We start from the raw sequence: 20,574 nt of genomic DNA on the forward strand, positions 1-20,574 counted from the left end.
ATATTCTGAATGGTGGAGTAGCAGAATCCAAGGATTCCTGAAGAGTGTTCAATCCCACCCTCATATCCAACCTACCACTTCAGTCTTCTTTCAACCTAACTCTATAGTCTACCCACAACCCACCACCACAGAATACCTACAGCCAATCCTTCATTTTACCAACAACCTAGTGCTCTCATCTCCCACAGTCCACCACGGCAGTCTTCCCTTAGACCTCCTCTGTAGGCTACCCATTACATACCTCTTAAGTCCACCCTCAATCCACCAGTGCAGTTTTTCACAATCTTTCCTTGAACCTAACCACAGCCTACCTTTTCTGTCTCCCCACAATCCACCTTTTCGTTCTACCCACAACCCACCACTGCCATCTTCATACAACCAACTACTTCTATCTACCCATAACCCATCCCTTCAGTTTACCTACAAAGTACAACTGCAGTCTTTCTATAATCATTTTTGGGTTTTTTGCTTTTGTTTTTGTTTTTGGTCTAAATACAACTCATCTTTGTAGTCTACCCACAACACATCTCTGGAATCTATCCACAACCCACCTCCACAGTCTATCCAACAAAAGAGCAGCCTTACTTATGGTGACCTAAACAACATTTTTTCTTAATTTTATAATTATATTTATGTTCAGGAAACTTAGTGTACATTTAACCCAATTTAGTGATGAGTTCTTTAGCCTTTGCATTTTCCAGCTTGGCAATGAGAACCACAACTTAGGACCCAGGACAGACGTTGCCTCTCCAGTGGCAGAGGATCCTCCTCTTATCTATCATTAAAATTGGTCCTATAGCTTCCACCAACTTAACCAGAGCACCGTTGTCTTCTGAGTTAACCTGTGTAAAAGCAATAGTGGTGCACATCTTCCTGTGGACCAGGTACCCCAGCCTGGCCTTTTCCTTAATGATGCAGTAGGGCACCCCCATCTTTCAACACAGGGCAGGCAGAAAAACCACCAACTCAATGGGGTCAACATCATAGGCAATCACCACCAGCTGGACCTTCTTGTTCTCCACCAAGGTGGTGACTGTACTGACTCCTGCTCAGAGGATGGGCAGTATTGACTCCTGCTCAGAGGACAGGTGGTCTCTCAGTTGGGATGTCCCCTTTGCCAGAAGCTTTCTTCTCAGCACGGGCCAGTAGCCTTTGCTTCTTCTCTTGCTTTGTCTCTGGCCTTTACTTGTAGGCAAGCTTAAGCAGCTGAGTAGCTGTTTGCCTGCCCAGGGCCTGGGTGAACTGGTTAATGGCAGGAGGTACTTTGAGCCACTTACAGAGGATGGCTCTTTGCTGCTGCAGCCTGATGTAGCAAGGCCATTTGACAAAGCGTGTTAGGTCTCTTTTGGGCTGGATGTCCTGCCCAATGCTGAAGTTCTTGGGCCTTTTCTCAAACAAAGGATTGACCACCTTCTTGGCCTCCTGTTTCTTGATGACAGTGGGGGCCAGTTCCACCTTCTTCCCCTTGGCCTTCTTTCGTTTGGACATCTTGCTCAGCTGGTGGAGAGCTAAACAACATTTTTAATTTGGGCTTTCAGGGTGATTATATTTGAAATTTTATTTTTAGTGACCAATCCAATGATGGAATTTATACAAGAACTGGGACCTACAAGCTTGAAGGGCAGACACAGATGCTAGAAAGCACAACTCTGTGGATCTAACCAGTAAGAAATGAGACTGTGATGTTCCTGCCTATGAGACAAAATGATGTTATTATCATCTATTTCCCTGGTGTTCTGTTACAGTGGAACTTACATCTTTGAACACACTACTGTTTATTTGTAAGACAAAGGTTATTCTGATCTTTCTTCTGGCATTTATAGGAAAATCTCTAATAACCATTGCTTTCAGGACTTTTCAAACTTAAAACAATCCTGTGCAGACTTTGAAATTTACATGTCTGTGGACAAGAGAAAACATATAAGCATCTATACCATGAAACGTGCAAAGACAGAGACCCCAGGGGACAGTTTCTCCAGAAGTGTTGCTATAGTCACTACAATCAAGGATGCAAATATGCAGTCATCTGTTGTGGATGGGCCTGATGCTGTTCTTATGAACCAATCCCCTAAAGAATAAAGGAGCCAATCACTGGGTGAGTAGGCGGGACTTCCGGGTTGGACAGAGGAAGAGAGGAAGCAGGAGAGAGTGAGTTCCTTTTGGAACTGGGACACTAGAGGGGTAAGATGTAGCTGCTGGAGTCTTTAGAGCTGCTAGTGATGGGAATCAGATTTTACTAAGGCTTACAAAATTAGGCTTTAGTTGTTGTGCCCAGAGATTGAGTTACCATTGTTTCTGAACTAAGTTTGTGTTATATTTTTCCTTCATGCATCAGCTCATCTGGGTTCAAGAGAGAAAGTTACTAGGACAAAGTGTGGATTTGCCAGATGTGCACCACAAAGGTTGTAGGAGATTTGAAGCACAGGGTTGGCATAGTAGTGACCCATCACTGGGAATATAGCAAGCTGTGTGGAGACTTTTCAGGAACTCCAGGCAAGTGAATTTCCACAAGATAAAAACATGTCGGCCATTGTCCACTAGTGCATGGCTGGCCAGGCCACTGGGACAGAGAGAGGCACAAGCACAGGAATGTGCTGGTTCTACTTTTTTAATATTTCCTGCAACAGTCATCTCTTCACCAATCACATGTGGGGTATCCCTTCTTTTCTCCTCCAGGGAAGCTTTGAATACCCAACTCATTTCTTCCTATGAATTCCATGTCAAAAACTCACATATCATTGTAAAACTTATAAGTATCTACCACATAAAAAAGAATATCCGCACAAAAGCAAAGAGATGTATAGTAGTGTCATGTAGGATTTTTTGGTTTTTGGTTTGGTTTTGGTTTTTGGTTTCAGTTCAACATTCTGAATATCAGTGGAGTTTTGTACCCTTCCCCCCCTGCAACTAGTTGGCTAGCGGGCACCCAACTCTTCCGATGGCTACCTCCGGCCTTTGTTCTACAAACAAAGGGACTCCACACCTCGGCTATCGACACCGCCCCCAGGCCGGCGTTCACCTGAGCTCTCAGGCAGTAGGCAGACGACCCGCTGAGACTTGGAGCCAGAGAATTCACAGCACCGCCTTTGAAGCTACCGACTTCTGGGGGGTTGGCCGATCCCCCAAATGTCTATAAAACCTGTCTTCAATTTATTAAAAGCAGTCTTGACCAGAATCCTAGGCTTGACTCAAATCCCTTGTCTGTGTCCCTGTTCCCCAAGATTCTTTCAACAGGTAACCTGGTTCACATGTAGCCGCTGGCGGCTACAGAGTTTCACCTGATTCTCTCAGTTGTGAGGCATCAATCTACCCCTGAATACCATGTTGTTCCTCAGTTGAATAAAGCTAACCTCCTTGTGGTAAACAGAAAATAGTACTAATATGCTTTATCAGGTGATGTTTTCCTGTGTGTTTGGTCCTGAAATATGGAAGCCTCATGAGAGGTAAGAACCAGATGGCAGAGGTGTATGCCAGAGCCACACCTGCAATTCTAGGGACCCAAAGAGAGCTATTTTATCCCATCTCATCTCCAGCCAGGCATAGGCAACCCTTTGACATTGTGACAGGATATTGTCATCTCAAGTTCAGATTTAAGACCCATGAAATGGGATTACCAAAAGGGAAAAGAAAGCAAACTTGTCTCATGTTTCAAGTAAGTATGAGATTTTGCACGAGGCATCATCTGAGCTGCCTTGGGTTGAGTACAGGCTTCAGGTTGAATACACTTGAACCCAGATCCCCATCACTAAAACTTTCCTTTGCTCACACATTTATATGTGAATATGCTCACCTCTTCTTCACAGAGCATCAGTTGTTCTCAAGATGAAAAAAAAGAAATAATTACAGGCACACAGTGTGTGTATACATTTGTGCAAATGTGCATGGATACGTGTGTGCATGTGTATGCTATAGCACACAAATATAGGTCAAAAGAGTAACCTTTGGTGGTATTCCTCATTGTCTACCCTATTTAAGATAGGGTCTCTCCATTTGATTCTGTTTCTTGATTTTCAATGTTGTCTGTGCATTTTCTTGCTGTATGTACTGGGCTGGCTAGCCTGCAAGCTTTCATGAATTCTCATGTGTTTGCAGGAGGGTTGGGATTACATATACTTGAGTTATATAGCCAGCCTTTATATGAGCTCTGGGATTCTAATTCAGATCATCACGATTGCACAGCAAGCCCTTTGAATAAGCTACCCCAATCCTGACCAAAAACAAATAAGTAAATAAATCACTTTCTATCCACTTCACAGGTGCTAATATAAGCACAAAAGAACATTTGAAAAGATTAAAAACCTAGTATCGAAACAGTGATGCCCTCAGAATCCCTAACATCTATCTTGAGCTCTGGAGGTAATCCCAGAATCTGTGGATAAGATTTCTAAGCATTGAGTCCAGTCTTCCCAAAGCCCTCACTCTTCCAACCTCAACTCAAGCCTGTGGTCAGAGCCATTGCACACAGTTGTCATTCTGAAGCCACCAGGAAAATTGTGGTGATGGAAACTATCTGGGGTTTTACTGCAGACCTGAACACAGTTTCTTATGCAACCAGAGGCTGGAAGCCAGCAATCTGGTATCTGTCTTCATCACACCCCAATTCCACTCAGACTGTAAACCTATGCTCCTAACACACTCTGACCCACTACTTTCAGATCCACTGTCTCTGACTCAGTGAAGGTTCCCAAACTTCAGCGATCAGGAAATAATCATTGAGTCTATATGACACATGCTGAAATCCCATTCAGAGAATCACGGGAAGGGTAGAATGGAGAAATCTGAACTCTACCTACTTTCCCAGGGGCTCAGATACAGATGTGGGCCCTACAGTGTGACCCAGTTGAATTCAGCCTGAGAGCCCATGCTCTTTGTCCTTCTGTGTTCTTCCCAGGATTTGATGCCTTTTGTTTGTAGATGGAATTGACCCATCCCTCCCGTGTAATTCCATTTATCCTGGGGATAACATACCTGCAATGCACCGACTTTTATATTCCAGTCCCAAAAGAGCACCTGAGTATTTATGGGCAGTTAGTAGATACTAGAGAGGGAGAAACATTTTCTTCTGTGGTATAATGACTGCTAGGGAGCCCATGTTCCTGCAACCAAGCCCTCTCCCAGAATTCTGTGCAGAATGTCAATGAAACACACAGGTCAGAGAGGAAAATCCAAATATGAAGTAGAGAGGAAAGCAGTTGGGAAGGGGAAGAGAGGTCAATGGGAAAGGGAGAGAAATCATAAGGATGGTGTGAGTATGCATGAAAATTTCACAATGAAACTCATTATTATGGATAATGAATAAATGCTAATAAAAGAATCAGTGCAATACGTGGGTGTGACTGTGTTGATCAGCACAATATTTGCAAGAGGTCATCAACTTCAAATGAGGTCATTAGGGTAGGAGTTATTTATTAGAACCAATGTCCCACAAAAGGAAGTGAGGAATTAGGCTCACGTAAACATGAACAGAGAGATAACATGCTGAACTATTGAAAGCCAAAACTGTTAGAAGCCAGCAAGAGTTCCACACACCAGGAGATGGGCCTAGAGCATGTGGTCCAGCACCCCAAGCATCCAGTTGTTGTATCTCCATGGCTAAAGCCACCTGGCTTGGGTACCTGTGTTGTGTCAGACCCAGGGAGTTAATATGATACCTATTCTCCTGGAGCAATCAGGCCTGGTAAATCTTCCTACCTGCAATGCTGAGTTGGAGTGTGGAGTCTTATCTAGAGCCAAAAGAAGTCAACAGACTATTTCAAAAGAAAAGGGACCAGGGATGAGTCCCTGCCTCAATCCATGGAGCTTAGAGATCTGTTACCAGAAGTTGCCTGAGAGTGGGTTTTCTCCCCGTTCTCTGTTTGCTTGTTTGTGTGCTTGTTTGTTTGAGTTCCTCTGAATAGAGATATCTACTCTGTTGCTCTGAGGTAAGTTTACCACATGTACCAGCATCAGATCTGAGACATGACATGCATCCCAGCAGGAACTGGAGAAGTCATGACTAGTCAATATCACCGAGTTCCACTTTTGGACACATCCTCACCTTGTCATAGGTAGGTTTCAGTTTTACAAGGAAGTTCCACAAATTAAAGCATGGAGAAAGGAAATATTACATGTAAGATTACCCACCCCCAGTGATGCAAATACCAGCCAGGGGCGTTTGTCACCAAGAAAATAATAGCATGTAAAACAGAGACCCATTTATACAGATTTGAACTAGCTCCTGGCAGGAAGAGAAGATTTCTAGTGTCTAGGGAAGGCTGAGGAGGGAGGTTGTCTTTCAGGTGGAAGTTGTGGTACCTTCAAGAAAATTTGACATTTGTCCTGAAGAAAGGGTAACAGGAAGCTGAGATCAAACCATACAACCCATCCCTGTTCCTTCCTGATTTTCAAAGCTGTTCACCACAGGAATGAGCCACTGTCATGCAGCAAGCTGAGTGGTATCCTAAGATGTCATTGCTAGCACCAGGATTACCACCATGTCACTTTCTGTTGTACTGATATATTGTTTTTAAATGGATTAAATATTTTTCTAAAGATTTGATTTGACCATCAAAGCACTGTGAAAGAACTTTAACCCAGAATGAAACAAACAGACAAAAACAGACTATAGAAAAAGTTCACTGATTGATTGATTGATTGATTGATTGATTGATTGATTTGAGGACCACAGTTGTTGGTGCCTTATAGAATAAGCTCTGAACTCCAGGAGGCTTTGCCTTTCCAGGTCCTTCACCAACACCTGCCAAACTTCCCCCATCCTAAGCTTGAGGCTGCTAGAAACTGTCCTGGAGGGTCCTCTGTCCTGAGCCCCACCCTCTTTGCCATGTTAATTATCTCCAGGCTCCCACTCCAGAGGAATTTAGAACATGCCAAGGTTATTTGTGGAGCCTTTTGTTTCTGGGAGATGGGGGCTTACACAGCCCAGAAAGAGCAACACTTGCCTACACAGACAGTACTGCCTGGGCTATTAATATCTAAGCACAATAGCTTTAGAACGAGGTGCAATGTGGCTTACCCTGGCCGCAAGTCTTCTCAGCCCCAGAGACAGTATTATTTTACAGCCACTTTGCTAAGACCCTTGTAGTAAGCTTCTTGCCCCACCTTCTGATCCAGCGTGGAAGGGAGGAGGGAGGGGTGGACACTTGGGGCTGTAATTGCCTCCCCTTAAAAAAAAGGATATAGGAACAAATAGAGGCTCAAAGTCTCAAAATAATATTTAAATAATGCCCTCTCTTTCTTCTCTGAAGCATGCCAAGCAATTGCATTTGCTGTCTTCCTCTGTCTTTGTTATCATTTTACATAACAGGTAAACATTTTTAATGTGTTTATTCATTCATAAGACTAATATTATCACCAAGTGCCTGAACCCTCAGGGCTATAATAATGCTAAGATGAAGGTGCAATGGTCTAGTTCATTCCCAAGAGCTCAGCATTTCTGGAGAAATCTGATTACTTCTGTCAACAAGCTTAGCAGAAGGGCGATAACCAGGCAAGAAGTAGGAATGTCGGCTTCGTCATGAAGGGGCTAACTCACCAAGACTTCAAAGAGGACAAAGTCTTAGGAGAGAACAGTTGAGTGAAGTATGAGTTAGTGAAGCATGAGTCTTGGAAAAACACAGTTTAGTGAGGCAGAGAGGGTAGAGCGGTGTGTAGAGGGAAAGGCAAGTTTGAAAGCAGGAAGACAAGGATTATGTTGGTGGCTCTTATGATTTGAGTCTAAAATGGGCCCAACAGGCTCCTGAATTTGAACATTTGATCTCCAGTGGGTGGTGTGTCTCAAGAGACTGTAGAACATTCCAGAACTTTGGAAACCATGTGGTCTCCACTGTTGGCTCTAGTCAGCTTTCTCGTCTGGTTGTCATGTGAAGCTCCTGCATCCCTTTTCCGAGGAGCCACTCCATCATGGCTGTCTCCCCCTGTCACCACGATCGACTGTACTCCAGGAAACAGTGAGCCAAGTGAGACCTGCCCACCTGCACTTCAGTCATTTCTGTCACATATTTGGTCACAGAGACCTGAAGGTAAGCGGGAACCAGCTAAAGAGCTTTGAGTAAACCCCAGAGGTAGACAGGGAGGAGAGGGGCTTGAAGGGCACTTCATCCTTCAAGTCTCAGTTTCCAAGGATAAGACTGTCTGTTGTGTGCTCTGATGTAGTTCAGTACCCTGAAGCATGGAAGGATCTCAAGTTTGCCGCTGTCTAGTGCACCTCTGAAACCCTGCTGCTCTCTCTGCTTTCAGAAACGAGGGTGTCAGAATGATAGCTGAGGTAAAGTCAGTATGGGGACAGTAACAAAAACTGCCAGTAGTGACTAATGGGGTCTTCAACTGTTCATCTGCTTGGGAGCTAAAAGGCAGAGAAGGGCCCTCTAATGGGCAGACCAGCCTTGGGGGCCCCCTTGTTCATTTGTGAAGTTTAGGAACCTACTGACAGACCAACATGTTATTAGTGCAAATTACCCAGTCACCTGGAACCCTGGATCTTTGTTCCAAGAAAGATTAAAAGGCCCGAGGAACCCCCCCAAAAATTGAACCATGAAATGTCATTAGCTAAGTCATGGTCCTCACAGCTCCCAGAACTAATTATAGAGCTAGGAGTGGCTGGGGCCAGACCCCTCTGATATAAAAAGATTTTATGAAAGGCAGAGTGGGGGGAGGTCACAGTAATTCTCAACCTATTATATTCCTTTCAATTATTTACAGGAGTAGACACTGGTGCTGAGCCTATACAGAGCCTGGAATCCAGTGAGGTCACACGGGCCTTCTGAAAGCTAAGGAGGCCATGTGGAATCTGGGACACAATGAGGCAATGATTCAGCTGCCCCTGCATTCCACACCTCCCAGGGTCCTCTCTCTGTTCCCCTCGCCCAGCACCCAAGTCAAGTGCACAGACCCCATAGTGACGATTTGCTTCATCTCTGCCCAGGGGATGCCAACATTTTCCTTCCATCAATGGTTTTAATAATATGGCCACCTTACTCTCATAACTGAACCCAGTGGAGAAATGAATTCTGGGACTCTGAAGGTCGCAGCAGGTAACATCAGGGAGTGCCACACCAAGGTCATGTGGCTGTTATTTGACTGCTGGGTAAAGTTAAGCAAAAGGTTTGTATCCTCAAGGATCAGGAGCTCTTTCTTATTACCCAGTATGACTTGTATAAATTAAGATGCAGTCTCAACTCACCTATTTCTGACTAATAAAATACAGTCAATGGTCTAAGGCACTTGATGCCTGCCTTCTGGAAAAGTGCTTCATAATCCTCAGGTCTTCCTCAGCCAAAGTAGCCTATGGTGCATCTACTAGGTGATGTAGATACAATATGGAGACGCTTCCTATCAGACTAGTTGTCAGGCTTTACCACAAGCAAGACCTGATGCCAATATCACGAATCCATTCCATATTTGACTCTGTCTCCTCTCTCTCTCTCTCTCTCTCTCTCTCTCTCTCTCTCTCTCTCTCTCTCTCTCTCTCTCTCTCTCTCTCTCTCTTTCTCTCTCCCCCTCTCTCTCCCTTTCCTCCAACTGTGCATGTATGTATGTGCAGGTACGGAAACAACCTTAGGTGCAGCTCCTCACCTTCTATCTGGAGACAGCGACCTTTATGGTTTGCCTCTTTAAATCCTAACTTTGTGTGTATCTGGCTCCCCATGCTTGTATGGCAAGTGCTTTATTTACTGAAATTTTTCCCGGCTCAAGCATCTTTTTTTTTAAATCAATGATGCAAGACCCTTAGAACACTGGCATTAGACACTGAGATACATTTTTAAAGAAGAAGATAGCCGGGCGATGGTGGTGCACGCCTGTAATCCCAGCAGTCTGGGAGGCAGAGGCAGGCAGATTTCTGAGTTCAAGGCCAGCCTGGTCTACAGAGTGAGTTCCAGGACAGCCAGGGCTATACAGAGAAACCTTCTAATATATATTAGAAGAAGTTATGCTGGATGAATGGTGGAGATAGGCAGGCCACTGCATCATTTTCTCAGAGTAGTTTAATCTCCTTATGGGTAGTAGGGGCTGTGAACATCTGGTGGGCCTCCCACATGATCTTGAGAGTTCTATGCAATCAGCAATGGTAGGGAAAATTACAATTAACTGCCAATAATTTCATGTAGACACACATGCATGCAATGCACATGCACACATGCATACAACACGCAAACCCTCTATGTGGGAGTCTTGTCATGTGCATCCATCGTTTGGAAGTTATCCAACAGAGAGAGCTGGCTGGCATGAGCAGATTCCTTGGCAGTGGTAGATTGTGTCCATATTCCTACAAGGCCAAAGACAAAGATGTAAAGGCCCCACATTTCTATTTTTACTAATGGGATCATTTTTTCATTTGGCAACCCTCTTCTGTTTGTTTCTAGCTATTCTCCTTTTCTTTCTATCTACTGTTTATCCATCAAGCTTTCCTCTCTGAAGTCTATTCTCTAACTGCATTTCTGTCTCCCAGTGTGTTAGAAACAAAGACTCCCTTGATTGCAACCTGGCAAAAACAGGCAGGGTGGCTTCAGGAACCAGGTGACTCTGAGGGGAGAGTAGGACTTCCTTCAGGTTGGCATTTGATGGCATTTTATCATCAAAGTCACGGAGGCAGAAAATCAGCAATAGAATAGCACTGTCTGGTCTGTTCAGTTTTGCTCATCTAAGCACTGTCTTGGGGTCATCAAACCCAGGGACTGCTGTGCAGCTGACTTTCTGCCATGCTGCCTATCAACAATATCTTCTTCCTCAACGATGGCTGCCACACTGGTGCAGGGGCCATGGACTATCTCTTGTTGACACTGCAGTAGTCGTCTATTCATCCCTCTCTGCTATCACTTAATGCTTCCTTTCAGAGTATTCTGTCAAGACTTAACATTCTTTGTATCCCTGCTTCTCAAACCTTCTCATAGCAGAGCTTCAACCTGATATTCAGAATCTGCCCCTAGGCCCACCTGACCCTCCAATCCCATCTTTCATTCTTCTCTTTTCTTTTACTCAATAGTTTAGTCCAGTTTCCCCATGGAAGTGCATCTCCTGTATCTACACAACCTCCTGAAAAGCCACCAAGCCCATCTCTATTTGGTAAAATTATACAAATTGTCCAAGATCTATGGAAGTTGCCTTCTTTGACAGATTCCCAAGTCAACTCATTGTCTTGCCTAAATGGTCTCTCCTAGTTCGAAACAGCACAGCCCTTTGAGCTGCCCATTTAGCATTTAGCACAATCTGACCTTGTATTACTCATTGCACAACCCCGTTTTCTACCATGAGATACATGTCCCTAAGCATCAACCATGTGCATTATTCATAGGGATTTCTTTCAGGGTGCTTGCCTATCTCTTTGCAGAGAAGTAGCCCTATAAATATATGGGCCACTGGATTGAATACAGTACAGCCTAGCATGAAAGTTTAACCAGGCTATTATCCAACGTTGGAATCAAGAGTCGATTGGACTTCCTTGAAACTTGATCAGTCTCATCTCTAAGGAATAGGCTTTCCTGGAAAAAAAATAAATAAAGGGGGAAAGGAAGCATGCAAGTTATCTGCAAAATGAACTGTCATGTGGCAGACATCAGCCAGTTTGTCCATCCAAAAACAAACAAACAAGCAAACAAACAAAAAAAGAATAGATTTGAGGCACACCTTCCAGACAGCAAATTGTAAGTTTCTAGTTCAAAAAGTTGTATAGAAAGAAAGAAACAGTGCATCCTAGGCTATTTTTCCCAAGTGTTTTGTGACTCCTTCCGCTAATCAGGAATCTCCACTAGAAAATGATACCAGGTATATGTCACAGAGGTTGGCCTACTCTCAAGCATGCTGGTGCCTCCCAGGCTCTTTGATCTTCTGTGTCAATTGTCCCCTGAAACCAATCCTTTCCATTCTGTATTTTTCCTCCGAGATCACCCGATACTTCCAAGCAACCAGGTGTTCCTTTCAGAATCAAGAAGCTGATAACCTGTGCTTTAGGAACTGACCTTCAGCCATATTTTTTTGCCATGAACGTAAGGGGTAGCATTCTTCCCACTGTGTGCAAAGGCCAATCAAACTCATCCATCACCAAACTAAGGAGGATCCTAGACAGGATGAGCATAGTAGACTCAGCAGAAGAATAAGTAAATTAACCCTATGATAGAATTATCATAAGATGGAATCTCACTTTAATGGACAAGTATTGGATTGACAGGGGGGAAAAGGGAAATCTAATTAGTGCTATTCCTCTGTAGATGTCATGTGAGTAGTAACCTTCACAGGTTTGCCATAAATGCCTTCAGGCAAAACCTATATTTTATATGACTTTTGTGCCTCACACTGTGTCTAGCCTTGAACTGAAAACACATGCACCTTTGTGGATCGATGGTTCCAACAATTGTTTCTGAAAGGGATATTTTCTTAGCTTTTACACCTGATCTCTCTCACTAATTAAAATAGCCAATTAAAAATAGTGGCTCAGAATGTGATTAGTCGCTACAATCCTGTTCATTACTCAGTGGACATGTTGGCTTACTGCCATTGTTCAGATATTTGGGGATCAAAAGACTTGTGATCCAGGCCAGAGAGTATACATGATTCAACAGACAGCATCCAGAGATAGAAACTCCTTAGCTGGGGACAAACATCTCAGAGACATAAAAGTATTTACCTCCATGGCTGGCAAATAAATTGATAAATGTCCTTTAGGTGTGTTTGGGGCAGGGGCATAGATTTTTTTTCCTAAATCCATCTTGATTCCAATTGAATTAATGACCTGTCTGGGGGGGGTGTTTGGGGTTTGTTGTTGTTGTTGTTTTGTGTGTATGTGTGTGGGGGGGTGTTTGTCTGAACACCAACTTATTCCTCCATGTTCCACAGAACACAGACACCCTTCCTGTGGCTTGGGTAAGGCCTATCCTTAAATTCATCCACAGCAAGTAGACATAATCTAATGGTGGCAGTCAATGTCCTGATAAGTCATTTTAGACAGTGAGATTGCTATGAATCAATATCCACATTGAAGAACACATACTGCTTTCTCACAGAGGACTTGAGATTCCTCTAGACAACTTCAATTAAGGTCAGAGCATATCTGTACCCCTTGTTTAGCTGGTCCTTGGTCCTACTGCTGCAGGATCAGAGGCAAAAACAAATTAATGCACTAATTCAGGCATCTTTCAGTCCATGTTGCAATAAATGGGATGATGAACTCTCATATTCAAAATCTTTCAAGTTGGTGTGCAGGCAGCAAAGCTTATTGCTACATACAACAGGACCTGCAAATTGCATCTTTACCAATAAGCTAAGAGGGCTGGTTTCTCTCTCCAGTAGATCCAGTGCAGTGAAGTGCCCAGGATAGGATTTCTCTCAAGTATGGATGAATAGGAGGACTGAATTTGGGACATAAACAATTGTACTGGTTGTAGTTGTTTATTAATTGTATAATCTGGGACATAATCTAATGGTTTATTTGTTTATTTGAGGGATATGAACCTAATACCCACTTCACCCTGGCATGAACATTAAGTAGAAATAATGCTTGCAGAAGTGCTTGGGAACTGGTAAAGAATGCTCCCAGTGAGCTGTCCCCGCCCCAGCCCTCCTGCATCTACTTAACCCACTCTGTAAGAGCTAGAGTCAGATTTCTACCGTATGGAATTATCCTCAGCATAGCAGATGGGTTTACAAGTGTCTTGGTCTCTTCGTGTAATTAGCAGCCAAGGAGTCTAAATCTTGCATTGTTTACATGGAGAGTGTTTCTTGCCCGTTCCCACGTCATACCATCTGACACTGTTACCTTTTATAACTGGTGAGTGCAGTTCCTTAACTTTGTGGGATCCTCCGCATACAAACTCTGTTGGACCCATTCCTTAGAGTGCGTGGCTACTGTTCTATGAGCCGAGCTCTGTGGCATACAGAAATTTCTTTATTCTTACCCACTATTTGAATAGTACTTCAGGAAGCCCTCTGAAGTGCAGAATGCAGACACCTCAATTCTATTTACAAGTAAGGAAACTGAGGCACAGACCATCATACCTGTGGTTGTTGCTGTAAGAATTCAAATGGCTCAACCTGGGCATGGTGACTTATGCTTACAATCACAGCACTCAAGAGGCTAAGGAGAGGGGACTGCCCTAAGTCTGAGACCATCCTGGGAAACACAGTGTATTTATGGCCAACCTGGGCTGCAAAATTAGAGCCTGTTTCAAAAAACATGCAAGCAAGCAAACAAACAAACAAACAAAAATCACAGTGCTCATAGGATTACCAGGGCAACGCTCCTTTTCTTTGGCTGACTTGTCCTTCCTCCAGAGAAGAATAGAATCCCATATCAGAAAGAGATCCAAGAGAGCTCTGTACCTCCCAGCAAGTTAACAAAGAACTAGAGGGCAGACATGAGTTTAAGAGGCTCCCCACATGTCCATGTAGAGCTGTCTATACACCCTGTATGCTGGTGAGGTGGGTGACACAGGAGTTTGAGAGGCTACTTATCTTAAGGAAGTCATTCTGAAGCCAGGGAGATGAAGCTAGTGTATGGGGTACTTTAATAAATAAAGGTAATCTTCCAGCAGCACCACAGAACGATTTGATGGAAAGTCTGATCCTCTTTCTCAAGTTCCCAAAGTATAAACCATGCCTTGATTTGAGCCCAAGCCTCTTTTAAAATGAACCCCATCACTGAAGTAGGTTCCTTTCCATGGAGGGCCCACCCTTATTTTTCAATGAGGAGGAGAGTGTGTTAGTAAGCCTTCCCTTACTGTGATAAATAGATGAGCACTGAAACAATTGCTTCATGCCAGGAGCATGTGGCAAGTCACAATTTCCCCATGGGAGAGAGAGAGAATGGAGGGGGAACGCAGTGACTCTCACCATCCCCTCAGCGATCTAAATAACTCCCAATAGCCTCCACTTTCTTAAGGTTATGCCATTTTACAACAGCACTACACTGGGGAGCAGACTTGCACCACATGGCGCTTTGAGGGACACATAATATTCACAGTGGAACGATGAAGAAGGAGTAGGAAAACTTATGCCCTTCAGAAGTACTTTTTATGGACTATATATTCTTCTTTACAGAAGATGGCTTCTTGGAATTGCTTTCAATTCTTTCTTAATTAAGCAATGGCTTCTTGTAGATTCTCTTTTCTACAGAGGAATCGGCTGTTGAGCTTGGGTGGTTGAAGGAGCCTGTGCCTTCTCTCCCTCCATCCCTGGGAAGAAGAGTCCTGCCCATGTCCTAACCATCTCCTCAGAGTATTTGTCCTGGTCTCACAAGAGCTGGCCTATCGAGGCAAGGCAGCCATGTTGCCTGGTCCTGCAGCCCTATCTGCCTTGTTCTTAGAGGCTTAGTGTGGGACTGGGCCCAGGGAATCCATGGACTGGAATACAGAACCTCAGACATGTGACCTTCTTACATTGCCCTGAGTGGAGTAGAGCAATAAGGAGCCCCTCTACTGTCCTGACACAGCCTGCTGAAGCAGAGAGACAGTTGTCATGCCTGTATAGTTTGGTCACTTCACCAAAGCCACCAAAACCACAGCAAAGGAGGAGTTTAGATCTGTCATCCAACTTGGGATGAATCCTGGGAAATAGACTATAATGTAAAAGGTTCTTGTGAGAACACATCTTGCAAACCCCTAATAACAGGAGTTACTGTGGCAGTGCTGGCCAGTCAAATTCCCATGGCCCTTCAGCTGGGCATTTGGGAAAAAAGCAGAAAGATCAGGCTCTGAGAATGCATTCTTCTGAGTATTCTCTTATGACCTTTTACCAGTTGAGCTTGGAAAGCTTCATCTGACCTGTTTCCCTGGAAGACTGTATTAGTTCCAATGTGAGGGCACAATTAGGACTATATTAGTTACAATGTGTGCAGACAAATAGGACCTCTCATTAGACATCATCAGTCTTATCCCATGTCACATGAACATATAAACACGGTCCAAATAAAACAGCATTGCAAAGATCGATATGGAGAACAAGATCAAATAACACAAATTATGAAGGTATAAAAGCTGAAAGGTTGGGCTGCCATCTGTTCTGCGACATCATGGATGCCCTCTGGCCTCTGGTGAAGTCTAAGATCATCAAAAAGAGGACCAAGAAGTTCATCAGGCACCAGGCAGACCAACATGGCAAAACTAAGAGAAACTGGCGGAAACCCAGAGGCATTGACAACAGGGTGTGGAGAAGATTCGAGGGTCAGATCCTGATGCCTAGAAGCTTCTGGAAGTTTCCAGTCCACAATGTCAAGGATCTGGAAGTGCTGCTGATGTGCAACAAACCTTACTGTGCTGAGACTGCTCACGGTGTTTCCCCCAAGAACCAAAAAGCCATCCATCGTAGGAAGAGCAGCACAGCCAGCCATCAGAGCCACCAATCCCAACGCCAGGCTACACAGCAAAGAAAATGAATAGATGGCTTGTGTGCATGTTTTATGTTTAAATAAAACCACAAAAGCTGAAGAAGAAAAAGATGAGGGTTAGTCTCACCCTAACCTCTCCACTGTCTTGTGAGCTAACCCAGACTTTAATGCCTCTCTCGGTTCACCCTTCTGTTGACAGTTCCTTGTATGCTGCACATAGAAAAATCTGTGAGGGGCAAACACCAGTTCTTATGTCCAAGAGTTCTAGGACAGGATGGAGATGTGACGATTTTTACTTTTTGGTGTGTCACTGCCCACTCTCCACAGGCCATCCCTTCATTTTGTAATTCTTTCTTTCTTTCTTTCTTTCTTTCTTTCTTTCTTTCTTTCTTTCTTTCTTTCTTTCTTTCTTTCTTTCTTTTTTTCTTTCTTTCTTTCTTCTTTCTTCCATTCTCTCTCTCTCTCTCTCTCTCTCTCTCTCTCTCTCTCTCTCTCTCTCACACACACACACACACACACACCACAATTGGTTTCCCATTACCCTCGTCTCCCCTCTTCTCTACCCCACTAAAATTCTTCCCCTCAATAAGCCCTCTTCTTCTTTGACAATTTCTTTTCTGACCCACCCAGTGAAGGATCCTTGAAAGGGCATGAGTGGAGGGCTACTTACTATAATATAGATACCAGTAGCAATGCCACTGAAAAAAATGACACCTCCTCATTGTCTGCCAGTGACAGATGGGGAGGCCTTACTAGCTCCTCCCTGATGCAGGATGAAATATTGACAGGTTACAGTCTGCTGTAGGTCTTCTGCAGGTGACAACAGCTGAGGTGAGTTCCTGAGTGAGTGCAGTGCCTGCGTCATATTTAGAAGACACTGTTTCACAGCACGTACGTGCGTGCGTGCACACGCATACACACTCACACTCACACATACACACCCCACAACCTCAGCTCTTACACTCTTTCTTGACCCTCTTCTGTGGGCCACTCTAAGGAGCAGGTGATATAAGTTATGGTTGACCATTGAACAGTCACTTGTTCTGGGCATCTTGACCAGTTGAGTTGTGTCCAACTCCTGGTTTCCAGTTTATTCATGCCACCCCTTCCCCTCCCAGTATGCTTGAGTGCATTGGCAAAGAATGACAGCAACTTAGAGCAGTGACAGGGATAAGGTCTTGACACACCTAGGCCCTCAAGAAATGTTCTAGAAGGAAAGGTCATATTCCCAATGCCTCCCTGTTCACCTGGGGTCACGCTAATCTGAGAATAAACTCTATTAATGGGTGACTGAAAGAAAAGCTGGCTATAGACTACAGTCAAGGATACTGTGAACAATGGGGCTTGGAGGGGGTGTCAGAGAAGATGAAAAGACACCATGGTGGGTCTTTATGCTGATGACGTCATCTAAAATGCTCTCCTAAATAGAAGACTAAGAACTACTTGGAGAAAAAGCTGGTGATGGAAGACATGCTCTGAGTGCGCATGCGCAAGGGTTGTATGGCCCGGATGCTCAGCCTAACACAAACTCATAGGCTGCTGTCCCCACATCCAGAGCTCACCTCACCAGCTGTTCCTCAGATCAACTCCTTCCTCTGTAAATCTGCAGAGGTTCTGTGACACACAGGCATAGGGAGGTCTTCCAACCTCCTTCCTTACCTTCAGGCAAGAGGAAAGGAGCTGCCACCAATATGGAGCCTGCGCAGAGGTGAGGAGTGGCTCTCTGTGACTGTGGCACTGCTCCAGCCTCCCCTACATGGTGCTCTGCCTGCTAATTAACGCATCCGTCCTTCCCCACAGGTGGGGAAGTGGCCTGTGACTGCTGTCTGGCTGCCTGGGGCCAGTAAAGCCTGACCCTGCTACCCACGCAAGGGACACACTTTGGGACTGGGTGACTCCTCAAGAGAAGACCCCTCTGGTCCAGCACCAAGCCTTCCTTCTCCCACTTGCAGTGGGGGAAGGAGGGAGAGGGCAGGCTGTGGATGGCAGTGAAACTCGGGGGCTGGTTTACGGCAAACAGACTGAGCTGCTTACGGGCTGGCGATGCTGCCAGCAACCCCAGATGGCTCAGAACCTGCTGCTCTTGCTGAAAATTGATTTTGGAGGCAGCGAGGGAAGAAGAAGGGTGGGCAGGGGAAGGGGCTGCAGGGCAGGGGCGGGGGTGGGAAGAGTTGCCAAATAGGGGGTGTAATGTATAAGCTCTGATGAAGCCCCTGAGCCCACTCTCTGGGCGAAGAGGGAAAGATCTATGCAGGGAGGACATTTGATTAGGATTTCTACCTCTGTGCTCTATTTCCTCTTTGTGTGTGTGTGTGTGTGTGTGTATGTGTGTGTGTGTGTCCTAGTATGCATGTGCACATGTGGAGACCACAGATATCTTCCTTTATATTATTATATCATTATTATTTAATGTTATTATAAATAGGATCTCTCAGTGAACCTGGGGCTCACTCTTTTGGATAGACTGGCTGGACACAGGTTCTCCAGTCTTCTCCTTCCAGCACTAGGGAGACAGGTGTGCGTTCCCACACCCAGATTTTACACGGGTGTTTGGGATTCTAACTCAGGCCCTCATCCTTGCACAGCAAGCACCTCATCCGCTGAGCCATCTCCCCAGCCCTCTATTTCCTCTTTATCTTGCGCCTTCTCCCCATCTCCTCTGGACTTCATGACTACTCCCTAGGCTACTGTCTTTGTGTTATAGGGTAGAGTGTCATAGGGAAGTATCCTGTATGGGTGACTTCCACAATCCCCACTCAGTGAAGTGACCCAGTGCTGAGGATACTTAAGCTTTGATCTCCTGGTTGTGGTGGCTACTCTATAATAATATCTTAAATTATTTCCATTAACAATGGCAACATATGATCCTGTGACCTCCAAATCTGCCTCTGCTTTATTGTTCCTGCAAATACTCATGGTGTCTGGGCCCTCCCACCAAGGGCACAAATGCTGATGCTAAAGAGACCGTTCCGGGCTGTGATCCTCACAGAGTTCATGAGATGGTAAAAGAAAGGAGCAAGTTCACGCAGTTCACATGAGCAGCAGCATCCAGTGAGCTGAAGAGGAAAGTAACAGCCTTCCCAGCCGCGTAAGGTCAAGCTTTTCAGTGGAGGGCATGTCCGAGGAGGGGCTGAAAAGCAGGGTGGCTAGATTTTGTTGTCTGGGTGTGTTCCTCAGGCAAAGTGACAGACATTTCTGTCCAGAGTAAGGGTGACAGGAAATGCAGATGGACAAGTTAAAGGCTTGAATATGAACACAGTATCTGTGTGCTCCCCTCCATAAGATCATGAGGCAAATAAAAGCACCAGGATCCACCAGCCCAACTGCCTGGCGCTTTGGCTTCATGAGTAAGAAAGCTGTTACACAAGGCAGAAGCCACTGGACAGTTCCAAGGACTGTGGATGAAACTAGCCAGGATACTGGGCAGGGGAACAAAATGCCATTCATAAGGGGTGACTTTATCTTTTGTAAAGGAAGAAAATGTGCAGGGACCGAGAGGGGGCAATAGATTTTTCTATCCAAGTGGCCAGGAACAGTGTCACCTTTCAGTCAAGGGTACCCAGCCAGGCAGGCAGCAGCCAGCCTTGGATTCCTGTCTACACCTACGAATACACTTCCAGATCTTGAGATTTTTGACTCCTCCAAAGAACCAGGGAGAGAGCTGAACCCTTCTGTGTGAGGGCCAGAGGGTGAGGCTCAGATGAAGGACCAGGAAGAGAGCTCAGCTATATAGAGTCTATGGCTTTCCCCATTTTATATGACATGAGGAACAGAGCCCAACCCTGGACATTTCTGAGCACTAGGATGATTGAGTCTGCCTGAACTCTCCCAGTGGGAGACCTAGAACCCCATCGCAACAAGGGCCATCAGCCCCAGACACTGGGGACTAGAGAACTTGATGCAGTAGCATGGCTTTCTTCCTTCCCCTTATTCCTGCCTAGACAAGATCCCATAGTGATAAAGGGTAACAATCATTAGCCCTAGCCAAGCCCCCAAGGAGGAGGAACATAACTCTTCCTTGAATGAATGGTGGGTTTTTTTTTCCGTATGTGTGTTTGTAAAAGACACAATTAAGGGCTATAAGCAGTTACAGAGTTATTAAAAAGCTTGGGACAGGCCACTTTCCCCAGAGGCAGGCTGCTTCTTGTCTCTAGCACTGGAGTGCAGGGAACAAATTTTTAATTTGTTCCAGGGTGTCAACCTCAATCCTAACCAATAAGTTTTTCTTCCTCCTTTCGGGCTCAGCCTGATCTTTGAAAGGAAAG

The 20,574-nt window shown here is 44.8% G+C and overlaps 1 protein-coding gene and 1 pseudogene across 1 annotated transcript; one reads left to right on the forward strand and one right to left on the reverse strand.

Annotated features, from left to right (window-relative positions):
- Positions 1 to 1,182: 1,182 nt before the first annotated feature.
- Positions 1,183 to 1,488, reverse strand: LOC127677667 (60S ribosomal protein L7a-like). The gene has a single exon (XM_052172699.1). It carries the CDS (start codon positions 1,486 to 1,488, stop codon positions 1,183 to 1,185), a length of 306 nt encoding a protein of 101 aa, XP_052028659.1.
- Positions 1,489 to 15,994: 14,506 nt separating this feature from the next.
- LOC127677668 (60S ribosomal protein L32-like) lies at positions 15,995 to 16,361 on the forward strand (annotated as a pseudogene).
- The last annotated feature ends 4,213 nt before the right edge of the window (positions 16,362 to 20,574 follow it).

This window comes from Apodemus sylvaticus, chromosome 2, assembly GCF_947179515.1.
Source record: "Apodemus sylvaticus chromosome 2, mApoSyl1.1, whole genome shotgun sequence".
Taxonomy (NCBI): domain Eukaryota; kingdom Metazoa; phylum Chordata; class Mammalia; order Rodentia; family Muridae; genus Apodemus; species Apodemus sylvaticus.